The sequence below is a fragment of the Scyliorhinus canicula genome, chromosome 8 (assembly GCF_902713615.1).
Source record: "Scyliorhinus canicula chromosome 8, sScyCan1.1, whole genome shotgun sequence".
Taxonomy (NCBI): domain Eukaryota; kingdom Metazoa; phylum Chordata; class Chondrichthyes; order Carcharhiniformes; family Scyliorhinidae; genus Scyliorhinus; species Scyliorhinus canicula.
In genome coordinates, this window is record NC_052153.1 from 76,757,051 (window position 1) to 76,774,815 (window position 17,765).

At 50.0% G+C, this 17,765-nt stretch overlaps 1 protein-coding gene across 1 annotated transcript; it reads left to right on the plus strand.

The window, feature by feature from the left end:
• The first annotated feature begins 7,544 nt into the window (after window positions 1–7,544).
• Window positions 7,545–7,979, plus strand: LOC119969899 (chromobox protein homolog 3-like). The gene has a single exon (XM_038803877.1). It carries the CDS (start codon window positions 7,623–7,625, stop codon window positions 7,977–7,979), a length of 357 nt encoding a protein of 118 aa, XP_038659805.1. The 5' UTR covers window positions 7,545–7,622.
• Window positions 7,980–17,765: the final 9,786 nt, after the last annotated feature.

The window sequence follows — 17,765 nt, forward strand, 5'->3', positions numbered from 1 at the left end:
TTGTGGATTTGGCCAAGGACAAGGACCAGCTCTCGCATGCTCTGTGGGATTACTATCCTGTCCAGCTTCATTAGTATGCCGTCCACTACCGCTAGATCGTCCTTTGCCCGGGGTGTAGACCAGGTCGAAATCGTAGCGGAGTAGTTTGAGGAGGATACGTTGTAGCCGTGGCGTCATGTCATTGAGGTCTTTTTGGATGATGGTCCGTCTCGACTGTGAATTTGGGGAGTCCATACACATAATCATGGAATTTGTCATGTGAGGAGGCCCAGGCATTCTTTTTAAATCTGAGTGTTTCGTTGCTCAGTGGGTGTCATGGCTCTACAGGCATATGCGACTGGGGCCCAGGAGGGGGTGTCGTCCCGCTGGAGGAGTACTGCCCCAATGCCAGCCTGTCCCGGAGCCACTGGAAGTCCGTAGTTTTTTTAACGAGATTGCGGAGAGCTGTGGTGTGTGATGCAAGGTTGGGGATAAACTTTCCAAGGAAGTTGACCATCCCGAGGAAGCTCCGGGGTCTTCATGGCGTTGATCGCCGACACCTTGTCTGCATCTGGCTGCACACCGAACTGCGAAATGTGGTCGCCAAGGAACTTGATTTCTGATTGACCGAACGAGCATTTGGCTCTATTGAGTCGGAGGCCATGCTCGTGGATCCTGTGGAACATTCGCCTGAGGCGATCGATGTGCTCCTGAGGATTTGTGGACCAGATAATGATATCATCGACGTACACTCGCACCCCCTCGATGCCGTCCATCATTTGCTCCATGATGCGGTGGAACACCCCTGAGGCGGAGATGATGCCAAAGGGCATTCGGTTGTAACAGTAGCGGCCGAACGGGGTGTTGAATGTGCACAGCTTTCGACTGGACGCGTCCAGCTGTATTTGCCAAAACCCCTTGGAGGCATCCAGCTTCGTGAAAAACTTGGCATGAGCCATCTCGCTGGTTAGCTCTTCTCATTTAGTTATTGGGTAGTGTTCCCTCATGATGTTACGGTTCAAATCTTTGGGGTCGATACAAATGCGAAGTTCCCCAGACGGTTTTTTGACACAAACCATGGAACTAACCCAGTCCGTGGGTTCCGTGATCTTAGAAATTACGCCCTGGTCCTGGAGGTCTTGCAGCTGCTGCTTGAGGCGGTCCTTAAGGGGTGCCGGCACCCGACGCAGTGCGTGAACCACATGGGTGGCATTTGGCTTCAACAGCATTTTGTATCGGTAAGGGAGCGTGCCCATGCCTTCGAACACGCTGTCGTATTGTGCTATACATCTGGCGAGGCCTTTGCCTCTGCGGATGACATGGTGTGAACCCGCTGCACAAGATTCAGGAGTTTGCAGGCCCGAGCACCGAGCAGGGAAGCTCTGTTGGTTCCTACAATTTCAAAATGCAACGTCGCTTTTGAAGAACGATGGGACACCGCAAGCTGGCATGAGCCACTGGCAGTTGTCTTCGAGGAGCTGACAGGCCGGTGGAAGAATGCTTGACGCGGATGGTGTCAAGGTCAGACATTGAAATGAGGTTTGCTGAAGCGCCGGTGTCCAGCTTGAAGCGTATGCGAGCCTTGTTGACCGTAAGGGTGGCACACCACTCGTCGTCCAGACACTGCTCATTGCTGGGAGTTGTTTCACCATCTTTGCCGAAGGCAGCGTATGCTTGGTGATGATGCCCACCCAGAATGGGGATGTGAGGCCCTCAGTGTCGGGATCTGGAAGAATGTCGGAGTCGGAGTCTGCAACGGGTTGCTGTACTGACCGGACGCTCCTGCGCTGTGGCTGGGATCGCTGTGTGTTGGGCAGTTGAGCAGATCTGCAAAGAGCTGCGTAGTGGCCAAGCTTGCCACACTGGAGACAGCGTCGAGATTTCTCAGGACATTGCCACTTTAAATGGGCGGAGCCACAGTTGTTGCATGTCATGGCGCCGACGTCGGGACGTTCTGTGCGTCGCCGCACATGCGCAGTGCGGTCAAACAACGTGTGCAGTTTGGTCGTCGGCCTCGCCGTCCCCTTGGTCGTGGCGCGTATGCGCAGGAACCCGGGAAAAGCGTGCGAAATGGCCGCCCTCATCCAGACTCAGGCCCTGGAGCTGTTTGATGGCCTGCACCCGTTCCGCATCGTAGGGGTTTTGCCATGCCGTTTCTGCCGCCTTGATGTGGGAGTACCGGTTGCTAGCGTGCTCGTGGAGGACGCAGGTCTCGATGGCGATGGTAAGGGTGAGCTGCTTAATTTTAAGGAGCTGCTGGCGAAGGGGATCGGAGTGGACCCTGAAAACGATCTGATCCCGGATCATGGAATCAGAAGTGGAGTCATAGTTGCAGGACTGCGCAAGGATGCGGAGATGGGTTAAAAAGGACTGAAAAGGTTGATCCTTACCCTGAAGCCTCTGCTGGAACACATAGCGTTCAAAGCTCTCATTGACTTCGATGTCACAGTGGCTGTCGAATTTCAGCAGGACTGTTTTAAACTTCGTCTTGTCCTCGCCTTCAGCAAAGGTGGGGGAGTTGAACATGTGGATAGCGTGGCCCCCGGCTGTAGAGAGGAAGAGAGTGATCTTCCTGGCATCCGATGCGGCTTCGAGGTCGTTGGCTTCAAGATATAGCGGGAACTTCTGCTTGAAAATCTTCCCGTTTGCACCGAGGTTGCCGGCGATGCTGAGCTGCGGAGGAGGGCGGACGCTGTCCATGTTACCGGATGGCTGATCGCTGGTCAAAGGCAGATTATCTCAAGGTAGGTACGTCAAACTCGAGCATAACTCACTGGTACCATGATGTGTTGGGTAAGCTGGGTCTGCGAGGACTGCGTTTACTGCAGTGGTGAGAGAGAGACAGGCTTCCAACACTTGAAGAAATGCAACTTAATTTTATTGAACTCTTAACTATCATACATGCTTTAACTGTGGGTTGACACTATGCTGACTTGACTGGAGACCTGAGGCTAACCTGACCAGACTACCTTACTACCACATGGTGTATGTTCTTGTTGTTGCTCATGAGCTTGGACTGTCTCAGAGGCTGGATCCCGAGAGAGCCGGAAAACTAGTGCCCTCTGGCTTTATAGTGGTCGTGTCCTGTCTGGTGATTGGCTGCTGTGTTCTGTGTGTTCACTGGTCATCCTGTGTGTCAATCACCGCCTGTCTGTGCTCCATCATATACCTGGATGTATATTATGACAGGAATCACTCCAGAACAGCCGACTCTATCGCACCAGTTTTCCCGCCCGAAATGACACTTGGGGCGAGATTCACCGGCCTCCCTGTTGCAAGTTTCTAGGCGACAGGAGATGGCGCGCCATTCGTTAGTGGCGGGATTCTCAGCTCCCAATGCTGTTAGTGGGAATTCCCATTGAAGCCACCCCACTCCGCTGTGAATCCCATGGGTGGTGGTGAGCTGCTGGCGGGACCAGTGAATCCCGGCAGCGATCGGCCAGAGTATTCCGGCTCTAGTCATTTTTTGGGAGAATCAGTCTGATATTTTTTATTTAAAAGGCACTGTATTATTTGAACATTGGACATTTTTAAAGAAGGGTGAGAAGTTCTACTTTGGACTGTTAACAAGCATGTCTTTTCCAAGGAAGTGACCAATATGGTGCTTGAGGCGTATGAGCCGTGGGTTTGTTTCCTTTGCAATTACTTTAATTGATGAGGAAGAAATTGGTAACGGCAAAGGTAGTAGCCTTGATTTATTTGAAAACACATGGTGGGACAAGTTTTAAGTTTTGAATCTGTTGTTTTGAACTTTGTGTGTTTGGGGGAATAAGCAGAGAAAGATGGCTGCCCTAACTCACTCTTGCCCTGCTTTGTCCAAACTTCTGTGTGTGGTCTTCAACTTGCAGTCAGAAAACTCTCATTTGAGTATACAGGGCGGGATTCTCTAAACCTGAGGCTAAGTGTTGACGCTGCCGTAAACACCGTCGCATTTCATGGCGGTGTCAACATGTCCTCAGAAGCAGCCATTCTGACCCCTACAGGGGGCCAGCACAGCACTGGAGCGAACCACGGCGCTCCAGCTGCCGCTGCCGGCATCAGATGGGTGCCGTGGGTCTGCGCATGCACAGTGGGACAGGCGCCAATGCGCACATGCGCAGTGGGGCCAGCGGCAACACACGCATGCTCAGTAGCTCCCTTCTCCGCGCAGGCCCCGATGTAACATGGCGTAGGGCTACAGGGGCAGGCGCGGAGAAAAAGAGGCCTCCAGCCTGAGAGGCCGGCCCGGCGATCGGTCAGCCCCGGCGATCGGTCAGTTACAGCGGAGGCCCCCATGTGGTTCGGATCCCCCTCGCCTTCCACCAGGCCGCCCCGGGTGCATGCTCACCGAGGTCGCGCCGGGTAAGACCTCATGTGGACGGCACGGGCGGGATCGGATTTTTTGTGCGGCTGCTCGGCCCATCGCGGGGGGAGAATCAAGCTGAGATAAGGGGCGGGATTTTCCCATCCCTCCCAGCCACGTGTTTCTCTGGTGCTGGGGTTCTCTCTTCCTGCTACTTGTCAATGGGATTTCCCACTGTAGTCACACCACACCACCAGAAAATCCCACTGTGCGGAGAATTCTGGTCAACATAAATTGAACCAGCTCTGTATTCTCCTCCACGCCAAAGCGCCATTGATGAGAACCTCTCAACATCTACTAGGGCCAATGGCCCATCTTCACATGTGGGAGCTCCAGATCAACAGCATCAAAACCCTGCAAACTCTATCCTTTATCTTCTAAAGGTTCTCCTTTTCTCATACTTATATACATTACATTTTTCTTGCCCGCGCTAATTTGCTTTATTTTACAGAGAAGTTTGTTTTGTCCTTCATTTGACTAACTGTACGTACATTTTGCTGTCCTCTGGATCGGTCGATGATATCCCCCCCACTTCCTCCTCCCACCAGCCCTCCCCCCATTGGTTTCAGCATCCTTTCTCTTCTCTTGTGGTTTTCCCATTTTTATCTCCCATCCCCCCCGGGTTGCGCAGTCCTTTAGTTCTTTATCTCTTTTTTTCCCTGGCTTACTCCTCGTTGCTGGCCTCGAACAGGTTTTGGAACAGGCCGACGAATTGCCCCCAAGTATCCAGGAAGCCTTCCTCTGGCCCTCGGATGGCGCACTTAATCTTCTCCAGGTGGTGAAATTCCAAGAGGTCAGTGAACCAGTCTGCAGCTTTGGGCGGTGCTGCCGATCGGCAGCCGAGCAGGATTCTCCAGCGTGCGATTAGGGAAGCGAAAGCAAGGGCATTGGCACCCTTCCCCATGTGTAGCTCTGGCTGCTCAGATACCCCGAAGATTGCCACTATTGGGCATGGCTTCACCCTCACCTCCACAACCTTGGACATTGCCTCGGAGAAGGCTGTCCACAACCCAGCAAGCTTGGGGCAAGCCTAAAACATGTGGGTATGGTTGGCCGGGCCCCTCTGGCACCGTTCACATTTGTCCTCCACCTCCGGGAAGAGCCTGCTCATTCAGGCTCTGGTCAGGTGCGCTCTGTGCACCACTTTGAGCTGCATTAGGATTAGTCCTGCGCAGGAGGAGGTGGAGTTCACCCTGCTCAGTGCTTTGCTCCACAGTCCCCATCCCACCTCTGTCCCCAGTTCATCTTCCCATTTTTGTCTGGTCCCGTCCAGTGGTGTTCGGGCTCTGTCCAGCAGCTGTCCGTATATTTTCCCACATATATTTTCCCACGTATATTTTCCCTTTTCGCTGCTTGTGCCTATCTGGTCCTCTAGTAGTGTGCTTTCTGGGGCCCTGGGGTACCCTACTGTCCCTTTGCGGAGGAAGTGCTTTATTTGGAGGTGTCTCAATTCCTGTCCTCTTGCTAGTTTCCACTTTCTCGTCAGTTCGTCCAGTGTCACCAGTCTGCGCCCTAGATGTTTCCCTCGCCTTCTGTTTCTTATTTGTACCATCTAATTTCCTAGAATTAGATCTGAAACTATGGGCAACATTTTGTACCCCTTCCAGAGGCGAGGTTGGAGGCCAGAGGAGGGCATGTGATCAGGTTGGAGGGTACAGGATGGAGACCACTCCACCTACCCCCAAATAAATCTGGGTTGGGAAGGTTTGCGGGCAGCTTTCCTGCCTGGATGCCAATTAAGGTAATTAAGTGGATAATTAATGTCCATTCAAGGGCCTCATGCTGCCAGCAGTGCATGGGGGACTAGCCACGAGGAGAGACTAATAAGTAAACCTGACTACCGGCAAGTAAACCTGGGAAGGGGGGAGTTCCCTTGCTCAGGGCCTGATCGAGAGACCGGGCATTGGAAATATGTGGGTGCCCACTGACGGCCATTTCCCTTTCCTCCCAATTCCCCCCTCTCCTCGGCAGAAACCCTCCGCACAACCTCAGTCACTTACCTTTCTCCAGGGATCCCATGATGAATCAAGTTCAAAATAATATACTTGCGCCCTGAACAACTGCACAGACATGGGCCGGGATTCTCCCCTACCCAGCGGGGGGGGGGGGGGGGGGGTCCCGGCGTAGTGGAGTGGCGCCAACCACTCCGCCGTCAGGCCTCTCCAAAGGTGCGGAATTCTCCGCACCTTTAGGGGCTAGGCCTGCGCCAGAGTGGTTTCCGCTACGCCAACTGGCGCCAAAACCAGCGCCAATGGCTTTTGGTGCTACACCGCCCGGCGTCAGGGCTGGCCGAAAGGCCTTTGGTCCGCGCATGCGCCGGTGCGTCAGCGGCCACTGACGTCACCACCGGCGCATGCACGTTAGGGGGGGTCTCTTCTGCCTCCGCCATGGTGGAGGCCGTGGCGGCGGCAGAAGAAAAAGAGTGCCCCCACGGCACTGGCCCACCCGCCGATTGGTGGGCCCCGATCGCGGGCCAGGCCACCGTGGGGGCATCCCCGGGGTCCAATCGCCCCGCTCCCCCCCCCCCAGGACCCAGGGGGCCCGCTTGCGCCGCCAATCGGGGCATGATTCCCGCTCCCGCCGATTCCCGGGTGACGGAGAATTCCGGCCACGGCAGGGGCGGGATTTACGCCGGCCCCGGGCAATTCCCCAACCCTGCGGGGGGTCGGAGAATTCCGCCCATGTTTCCCACATTACAGTTTTCATTCTAATTACTATCTTTGTTGAGACAATTTCCCATACATTTGGATTATATTTACAATAAATATTCAAAAACTGATATCGACAAGGCACTTACCAAGGCTCAATTTCACAATGTCATTTAATGTTGTTATGCTTCTCCCTTGATCATAAGATCCACCAAATAGATAGATATCCTGTATTTAACAATATTATTACTGTAATTTCACACATTTTTAACAAGGGAGCTAAATGTACAGAAAAACACAATACAGCACAACTTTAAATCTACCTTATCATGGTGCGATGTGAAAGTATGGCATCCCCTGCCAGATGGTCCTTCACCTTTGACCTCACATTGGCTCCAAGTCAATGATGCTGAAACAATAAAATGACATTTGTAGGCTAACAAATAAAAATTAAATTATTGTGTATCAGATGCTACTGAAACAAAGAAATGTACTGCCAAGCAGACCATTCGGCCTATCATGTCTGTGTGAGCTCTTTGGGGAGGCACAGTGATTATTGCCATGCTAAATGAGAGAGAGAGAGAGAGGAGCCCGGCTGGTGGAGTGACACTGAATCTGGGCAGGGACTTGAGTAGGCGGATACAAAGTAGAAGATGACCACGGTTGAAGATTCCTTTTTTGCTCCTATTAGCCTTGTTTCTACTACTAAAATGGGAAAGAAACAAGGTAGCAAGACGAAAAAGTCTGAGGATGTTCAGCCTGAAGAATATATTGTCGAAAGAGTGTTAGACAGACGGGTTGTACAAGGAAGGGTTGAGTACCTTCTGAAATGGAAAGGTTTCACAGATGCAGACAATACATGTGAGCTAGAGGGTAATTTAGCTTGCCCAGAGTTGATTCAGGAGTTTCTGGATTCCCAAAAGGCTACCAAGGAGCGTACTGAAGGATTCAAAAGAAAATCTGTCTCTGAAAATGAGAGTGAAGAAAACAAGCCGGGATCTGCCTACTGAGGTGGTATGGGTTGAAGTCAGAAATAGGAAAGGAGCAGTCACCTTGTTGGGAGTTTTCTATAGGCCCCCCAATAGCAGCAGAGATGTGGAGGAACAGATTGGGAAACAGATTTTGGAAAGGTGCAGAAGTCACAGGGTAGTCGTCATGGGTGACTTCAACTTCCCGAACATTGAGTGGAAACACTTTAGAACAAATAGTTTGGATGGGGTGGTGTTTGTGCAGTGTGTCCAGGAAGCTTTTCTAACACAGTATGTTGATTGTCCGACCAGAGGGGAGGCCATATTGGATTTGGTACTTGGTAATGAACCAGGGCAGGTGATAGATTTGTTAGTGGGGGAGCATTTTGGAGGTAGTGACCACAATTCTGTGACTTTCACTTTAGTAATGGAGCGGGAAAGGTGCGTGCAACAGGGCAAGGTTTACAATTGGGGGAAGGGTAAATACAATGCTGTCAGACAAGAATTGAAGTGCATAAGTTGGGAACATAGGCTGTCAGGGAAGGACACAAGTGAAATGTGGAACTTGTTCAAGGAACAGGTACTGCGTGTCTTTGATATGTATGTCCCAGTCAGGCAGGGAAGAGATGGTCGAGTGAGGGAACCATGGTTGACAAGAGAGGTTGAATGTCTTGTTAAGAGGAAGAAGGAGACTTATGTAAGGCTGAGGAAACAAGGTTCAGACAGGGCGCTGGAGGGATACAAGATAGCCAGGAGGGAACTGAAGAAAGGGATTAGGAGAGCGAAGAGAGGGCATGAAAAATCTTTGGCGGGTAGGATCAAGGAAAACCCCAAGGCCTTTTACACATATGTGAGAAATATGAGAATGACTAGAGCGAGGGTAGGTCCGATCAAGGACAGTAGCGGGAGATTGTGTATTGAGTCTGAAGAGATAGAAGAGGTCTTGAACGAGTACTTTCCTTCAGTATTTACAAACGAGAGGGGCCATATTGTTGGAGAGGACAGTGTGAAACAGACTGGTAAGCTCGAGGAGATACTTGTTAGGAAGGAAGATGTGTTCGGCATTTTGAAAAACCTGAGGATAGACAAGTCCCCCGGGCCTGACGGGATATATCCAAGGATTCTACGGGAAGCAAGAAATGAAATTGCAGAGCCGTTGGCAATGATCTTTTCGTCCTCACTGTCAACAGGGGTGGTACCAGGGGATTGGAGAGTGGCGAATGTCGTGCCCCTGTTCAAAAAACGGAATAGGGATAACCCTGGGAATTACAGGCCAGTTAGTCTTACTTCGGTGGTAGGCAAATTAATGGAAAGGGTACTGAGGGATAGGATTTCTGAGCATCTGGAAAGACACTGCTTGATTAGGGATAGTCAGCACGGATTTGTGAGGGGTAGGTCTTGCCTTACAAGTCTTATTGACTTCTTTGAGGAGGTGACCAAGCATGTGGATGAAGGTAAAGCAGTGGATGTAGTGTACATGGATTTTAGTAAGGCATTTGATAAGGTTCCCCATGGTAGGCTTATGCAGAAAGTAAGGAGGCATGGGATAGTGGGAAATTTGGCCAGTTGGATAACAAACTGGCTAACCGATAGAAGTCAGAGAGTGGTGGTGGATGGCAAATATTCAGCCTGGAGCCCAGGTACCAGTGATGTACCGTAATTCTGGGTCCTCTGCTGTTTGTGATTTTCATTAATGCCTTTGATGAGGGAGTTGAAGGGTGGGTCAGTAAATTTGCAGATGATACGAAGATTGGTGGAGTTGTGGATAGTGAGAACAGCTGTTGTCGGCTGCAAAGAGACATAGATAGGATGCAGAGCTGGGCTGAGAAGTGGCAGATGGAGTTTAACCCTGACAAGTGTGAGGTTGTCCATTTTGGAAGGACAAATATGAATGCGGAATACAGGGTTAACGGTAGGGTTTTTGCCAATGTAGAGGAGCAGAGAGATCTTGGGATATATGTTCATAGATCTTTGAAAGTTGCCACTCAAGTGGATAGAGCTGTGAAGAAGGCCTATGGTGTGCCAGCGTTCATTAGCAGAGGGATTGCATTTAAGAGCAGTGAGGTGATGATGCAGCTGTACAAAACCTTGGTCAGGCCACATTTGGAGTACTGTGTGCAGTTCTGGTCACCTCATTTTAGGAAGGATGTGGAAGCTTTGGAAAAGGTGCAAAGGAGATTTACCAGGATGTTGCTTGGAATGGAGAGTAGGTCTTACGAGGAAAGGTTGAGGGTGCTAGGCCTTTTCTCATTAGAACGGAGAAGGATGAGGGGCGACTTGATAGAGGTTTAGAAGATGATCAGGGGAATAGATAGAGTAGACAGTCAGAGACTTTTTCCCCAGGTCGAACAAACCATTACAAGGGGACATAAATTTAAGGTGAATGGTGGAAGATATAGGGGGGATGTCAGAGATAGGTTCTTTACCCAGAGAGTAGTGGGGGCATGGAATGCACTGCCTGCGGAAGTAGTTGAGTCAGAAACGTTAGGGACCTTCAAGCGGCTATTGGATAGATACATAGATTATGGTAGAATAATGGAGTGTAGATTAATTTGTTCTTAAGGGCAGCACGGTAGCATTGCGGATAGCACAATTGCTTCACAGCTCCAGGGTCCCAGGTTCGATTTCGGCTTGGGTCACTGTCTGTGTGGAGTGTGCACAACCTCCCCGTGTGTGCATGGGTTTCCTCCGGGTGCTCCGGTTTCCTCCCACAGTCCAAAGATGTGCAGGTTGGGTGGATTGGCCATGCTAAATTGCCCTTAGTGTCCAAAATTCTAGGATCTATGATTAATCTAGGACAAAAGTTCGGCACAACATCGTGGGCCGAAGGGCCTGTTCTGTCCTGTATTTCTCTATCTATCTATCTAAATTGCCCCATGGTGTCCAAAAGATTAGGTGGAGCACTGGGATGGGGTGTGGCCGTGGACCTAGGTAGGGTGCTCTATCCGAGGGTTGGTGCAGACTTGATCGGCTGAATGGTCTCCTTCTGCAACTGTAAGATAGTTATGGAACACCATCCACATTGCTGCCAAAGATTTATTACAGCACCTAATGGCTTCTTAATTGATGTCAGTTTATTTGTTCCTGTGACCAGTGCCGAGAAACACGTGGCTATTCAACCCAACTCACATTGAACAAGGGGCCTAAATGGGGAACACGCTGCCGAGGCCACACATAGCCCTGTTTTTTACATTGGGGAGCTCTGCTCACCGGAATCCCCCGTTGTAACGAGACATCAGGACATCATTTTGAAATGGCATCCCGATGGGACCGGTTCTGGGGGAGGTGGGACCAGTACAAACCGGACGGTCTGCACTTGGGCAGGACTGGAACCGATGTCCTAGGGGGGGTGTTTTCACCCCCTATGTGAAGACATAGTCAGAAATCCATAAGGGCGACAGTACAAGGTACAGTGACTGAGGGGAGCACAGTGAATAGGCCCAGTAATAACAAAAGGAATAAAACTGGAGATGTTAAGATTCAAAACAGAGGTAAAAAAACCAACATAAGTGTACTTTACCTGAATGCTCGTAGTATTCGGAATAAAGTAAATGAGTTGGTGGCACAAATCATCGTGAATGACTATGATTTAGTGGCCATTACTGAAACATGGTTAAAGGATGGTCACGACTGGGAGTTAAATATCCGAGGGTATCAAACTATTCGGAAGGACAGAGTGGATGGTAAGGGAGGTGGTGTTGCTCTGTTATTTAAGGATGACATCCGGGCAATAGTAAGGGATGACATCGGTGCTATGGAGGATAAGGTTGAATCCATTTGGGTGGAAATGAGGAATAGTAAGGCGAAAAAGTCACTGATAGGAGTAGTCTATCGGCCACCAAATAGTAACGTTATGGTGGGGCAGGCAATAAACAAAGAAATAACTGATGCATGTAGAAATGGTACAGCAGTTATCATGGGGGATTTTAATCTACATGTCGATTGGTTTAACCAGGTCGGTCAAGGCAACCGTGAGGAGGAGTTATAGAATGTATCCGCGATAGTTTCCTAGAACAGTATGTAATGGAACCTACGAGGGAACAAGCGGTCCTAGATCTTGTCCTGTGTAATGAGACAGGATTGATTCATGATCTCATAGTTAGGGATCCTCTCGGAAGGAGCGATCACAATATGGTGGAATTTAAAATACAGATGGAGGGTGAGAAAGTAAAATCAAATACTAGTGTTTTGTGTTTAAACAAAGAAGATTACAAGGGGATGAGAGAAGAACTAGCTAAGGTAGACTGGGAGCTAAGACTTTATGGTGGAACAGTTGAGGAACAGTGGAGAACCTTCCAAGCGATTTTTCACAGTGCTCAGCAAAGATTTATACCAACAAAAAGGAAGGACGGAAGAAAGAGGGAAAATCGACCGTGGATATCTAAGGAAATAAGGGAGAGTATCAAATTGAAGGAAAAAGCATATAAAGTGGCAAAGATTGCTGGGAGATTAGAGGACTGGGAAATCTTTAGGGAGCAACAGAAAGCTACTAAAAAAGTTATAAAGAAGAGCAAGATAGAGTATGAGAGTAAAATTGCTCAGAATATAAAAACAAACAGTAAAAGTTTTTACAAATATATAAGACAAAAAAGAGTGGCTAAGGTAAATATTGGTCCTTTAGAGGATGAGAAGGGAGTTTTAATAATGGGAAATAAGGAAATGGCTGAGGAACTGAACAGGTTTTTTGGGTCGGTCTTCACAGTGGAAGACACAAATAACATGCCAGCGACTGATAGAAATGAGGCTATGACAGGTGAGGACCTTGAGAGGATTGTTATCACTAAGGAGGGAGTGATGGGCAAGCTAATGGTGCTAAAGGTAGACAAGTCTCCTGGCCCTGATGGAATGCATCCCAGAGTGCTAAAAGAGATGGCTAGGGAAATTGCAGATGCACTAGTGATAATTTACCGAAATTCACTAGACTCTGGGGTGGTCCCGGTGGATTGGAAATTAGCAAACGTGACGCCACTGTTTAAAAAAGGAGGTAGGCAGAAAGAAGGAAATTATAGGCCAGTGAGCTTAACTTCGGTAATAGGGAAGATGCTGGAATCTATCATCAAGGAAGAAATTGCGAGGCATCTGGATAGAAATTGTCCCATTGGGCAGACGCAGCATGGGTTCGTAAAAGGCAGGTCATGCCTAACTAATTTAGTGGAATTTTTTGAGGACATTACCAGTGCAGTAGATAACGGGGAGCCGATGGATGTGGTATATCTGGATTTCCAGAAAGCCTTTGACAAGGTGCCACACAAAAAGTTGCTGCATAAGATAAAGATGCATGGCATTAAGGGTAAAGTAGTAGCATGGATAGAGGATTGGTTAATTTATAGAAAGCAAAGAGTTGGGATAAATGGGTGTTTCTCTGGTTGGCAATCAGTAGCTAGTGGTGTCCCTCAGGGATCCGTGTTGGGCCCACAATTGTTCACAATTTACATAGATGATTTGGAGTTGGGGACCAAGGGCAATGTGTCCAAGTTTGCAGATGACACTAAGATGAGTGGTAAAGCGAAAAGTGCAGAGGATACTGGAAGTCTGCAGAGGGATTTGGATAGGTTAAGTGAATGGGCTCGGGTCTGGCAGATGGAATACAATGTTGACAAATGTGAGGTTATCCATTTTGGTAGGAATAACAGCAAACGGGATTATTATTTAAACAATAAAATATTAAAGCATGCCGCTGTTCAGAGAGACTTGGGTGTGCTAGTGCATGAGTCACAGAAGGTTGGTTTACAAGTGCAACAGGTGATTAAGAAGGCAAATGGAATTTTGTCCTTCATTGCTAGAGGGATGGAGTTTAAGACTAGGGAGGTTATGTTGCAATTGTATAAGGTGTTAGTGCGGCCACACCTGGAGTATTGTGTTCAGTTTTGGTCTCCTTACTTGAGAAAGGACGTACTGGCGCTGGAGGGTTTGCAGAGGAGATTCACTAGGTTAATCCCAGAGCTGAAGGGATTGGATTATGAGGAGAGGTTGAGTAGACTGGGACTGTACTCGTTGGAATTTAGAAGGATGAGGGGGGATCTTATAGAAACATTTAAAATTATGAAGGGAATAGATAGGATAGATGCGGGCAGGTTGTTTCCACTGGCGGGTGACAGCAGAACTAGGGGACATAGCCTCAAAATAAGGGGAAGTAGATTTAGGACTGAGTTTAGGAGGAACTTCTTCACCCAAAGGGTTGTGAATCTATGGAATTCCTTGCCCAGTGAAGCAGTTGAGGATCCTTCATTACATGTTTTTAAGGTAAAGATAGATAGTTTTTTGAAGAATAAAGGGATTAAGGGTTATGGTGTTCGGGCCGGAAAGTGGAGCTGAGTCCACAAAAGATCAGCCATGATCTAATTGAATGGCGGAGCAGGCTCGAGGGGCCAGATGGCCTACTCCTGCTCCTAGTTCTTATGTTCTTATGTCCAAGACCCACAAAGAAAATCCCCAACCTCCCCCCAGCCCAATCATACACACACACAAAATGCCAGCTTGGCAGTACCAATCTAGCACCATGGCAGTGCCCCTGCCAGCAGCACCTGGGTACATTGGCAGTGCCAGACTGGCACCCAGGTGGCACTGCCAGGGCACTTTTGTAGCTGGGGCCTCCAATCCCCTTGGAGTCCTCCACAACTGCAGTTCCGTCTGGACCCCGTTTGTGGGGACCAGTACAAAACAGCACTCAACTGAGGTCCGCGAGGCGAGGGATTTAATCCCAAAGCTTCAGGTGCCTTGGGAATATGCACATTAGAGTAAGGCTTACTGACTCGCTTTAATATGCATATTTGCCAAAAACTGATCCCGCCCATGGGCGGGATTTCCCTTGCAATATCTTGCAAGATTGCGTTAAATCTCATGAGGTGAGGCAGTGAGGTGAAGCAGCATGGTGGCGCAGTGAGTAGCACTGCTGCCTCATAGCGCTGAGGTTCGAGGTTCAATCCTGGCTCTAGGTCACTGTCCGTGTGGAGTTTGCACATTCTCCCGTGTTTGTGTGGGTTTCGCCCCCACAACCCACAGATGTGCAGGATAGGCGGATTGACCACACAAAATTGCTCTTTAATTGGAAAAGATTAATTGGGTACTCTAAATTGCGATCTGCGTAGATCCCGGGAACGGGGTCTTCCAGCTTTCATTGGCCACGCAGCGCTGTGGTGAGCTGCCTTTCCGGTGCATTGACGCCAGGACTGAATCGGTGGTATACTAAGACGGGAAAATTGGCACCATCCCAAAGCAATTCATCAACTGTTCATAGGCTAGCACTGACGCCACATGGAACATGACCGATTCCAATGAAAAGCGGCATCTCATTCGCCAGTCAGGATTGACACTCAAGAGGCTGACAAGCTGCAAGTGCAGATAAGCACTTCACTCCCCAAACACACTCATTCCAGCTAACAAGATGGCAACAAGATGAGCGGTATCCCGTTTCACCGATGCGGAACTCGACACGCAGTGGAGGAGAGGCGACCTGCCCTGTACCCTGGATGGGAAGGAGGTTGCTACCCACTGCCATGCACCGGGCCTGGGCTTACGTGGGAGACACCATGAGCGCCGTGGGCAACACCGCCAGGACTGGCCATAGTGCCATAAAAAACCGTGATCTCCTCAGGGCAGCCAGGGTGAATAGGCAGCACCGTGTCCCTGGCACCAGCCCGTCAACATACACGTAACCTTATCCCACCCACCCCTTCCATTCATCATCATTGCCTGCCAGCATGGCAAAACCTGTCCAAGGGCTTCTCCCACTGACCCCCATCCCTCTCCCGCCCTCATTTCTCTGTTCTGTGAAGAAGGCTCCCTGCTTACTATCATAATATACACCAGTATATCATGGTGCAGACACACACTGATGGACACACACAGGGACCAATCAACATGTACAAACACCGCAGCCAATCACCAGTTAGAATATACACACTATAAAGGCAGAGGGCACCACGGTTCCCGCTGATTCTGGATGCTGCCTCTGAGTGTAACAGGAACTTATTCAGCCCAGCACAGACTTACAACACGTGCTGAGAGAATCAACTGGTTCGGACAAGGCTTAGGTCTCTAGTTTAAGTTAGCATCATTTAGACCCACAGTCATCGTGTGTTAGTTAGTTAGAAGTAGTTAATAAAATTGAGTTGAACCTTCATCAGTGTTGGAAGTGTCTGTTCATCTCTCAAGCCTACACTAGCCAACACTTCATGATACCAGGAGTTGAGAGATGCTCTCACTTCTGAGACCTACCTTTCAGTGATCTGCCTTCCACCAGTCTCGCGCCATCCTACAGAATGGACTCCGTTCGCCCGCCGCCGCCTCTCCGCATTGCAGGGAATCTGGGCTCCAACTGGAAACTTTTCAAACAGCGCTTCCAGCTGTACCTCAAGGCCAGGGACCTGGAAGTTGCCTCGGACGCACGGAAGATTGCTCTCTTCCTCTTCACAGCCGGTGACCATGCTCTGCACATTTACAACTTGCTCACCTTCGATGAGGGGGAGGACAAATCGAAGTTCAAGACCGTAATTCTGAAGTCCGACAGCCACTGCGCGGTCGAGGTCAATGAGAGCTTCGAGAGATACATGTTTCAGCAGCGAATTCAGGGTAAGGATGAGCCTTTCCAATCCTATATTACCCACCTCCGCGTCCTTGCGCAGTCCTGCAACTACAGATCTACCTCGGACTCCATGCTCCGTGACCGGATTGTTTTTGGTGTTCAATCTGAGCCCCTGCGCCAGCAGCTACTAAAGGTGAAGCAGCTCACTCTCTCCACGGCCATTGAGACCTGTGTACTTCATGAACATGCCTCCATGCACTACTCCTGCATCCAGGCTGCTGAAACGGCGCGGCAAGCCCCTTACGAGGCAGAATGGGTCCAAATGATTAAATCTCTTCAAGCACTGGATCTGAACGATGGCGGCCATTTCGCGCGCTTTTCACGGAGTCCCGTGCTCACACGCAGCGAGCATGCTGACGCCACGGACCACTTCGCGGAGGTGCACGCTACGCTGGATCGTCCCGCGCATGCACGGTGGCGCAACAAACGTCCCGACGTTCCAGCGTGCGGCAACTGTGGCTCCGCCCACTTAAAGAGGCAATGTCCTCCCGCGAAGTCCGGACGCTGCCTGCAGTGTGGCAAACGAGGCCACTACGCTGCAATGTGCAGATCTTCCCTGCTTGCTGTTTTTAGAAGGTCCATCCAGCCCCACAGAGACGTTAGGGCTATCCAGCCTGCCTTCAATGAACCTACTCTACACCTTGATTCCGACTGTGCCTGCAATGACCCACAGGTCCCATTCCAAATCGGCGTCGTTACTACTAACAGGATGTCCCCCAACCGTGGCACTGAACCCGTCCACAGCGTCAGCCAGGATGATGAGTGGTGTGCCACCCTTACGGTCAACCGGTCCCCTGTCAGGTTCCACCTGGACACTGGCGCTTCTGCCAATCTCATTGCGCGTCTGATTTTCGCAAACTCTGTGTACAGCCTGCTGTCCTGCCATCTGCCTGTAAATTGCTGGACTACAATGGCAATGCCATCACCGCCAGCGGCTCCTGCCGTCTTGAGGTGACACATCGTGCTCACGCAGTCATTCTCCCGTTCGAGATTGTTGCTGCCTCAAAAGCCTCCTTGCTTGGTGCGCAGGCATGCAAGCTGCTCCACTTAGTGCAGAGAGTACACTCTCTCTCTTCAAGCGATGTGTCTGCATGCTCTGACACAGACTTCAGGGCGCAACTTGACTCCATCATCCAGCAATACCATGATGTTTTCAAAGGCATGGGCACGCTCCCCTACACGTACAAAATCTTACTCAAGCCCAACGCCACGCCTGTCGTTCACGCACCTCGCAGAGTCCCAGC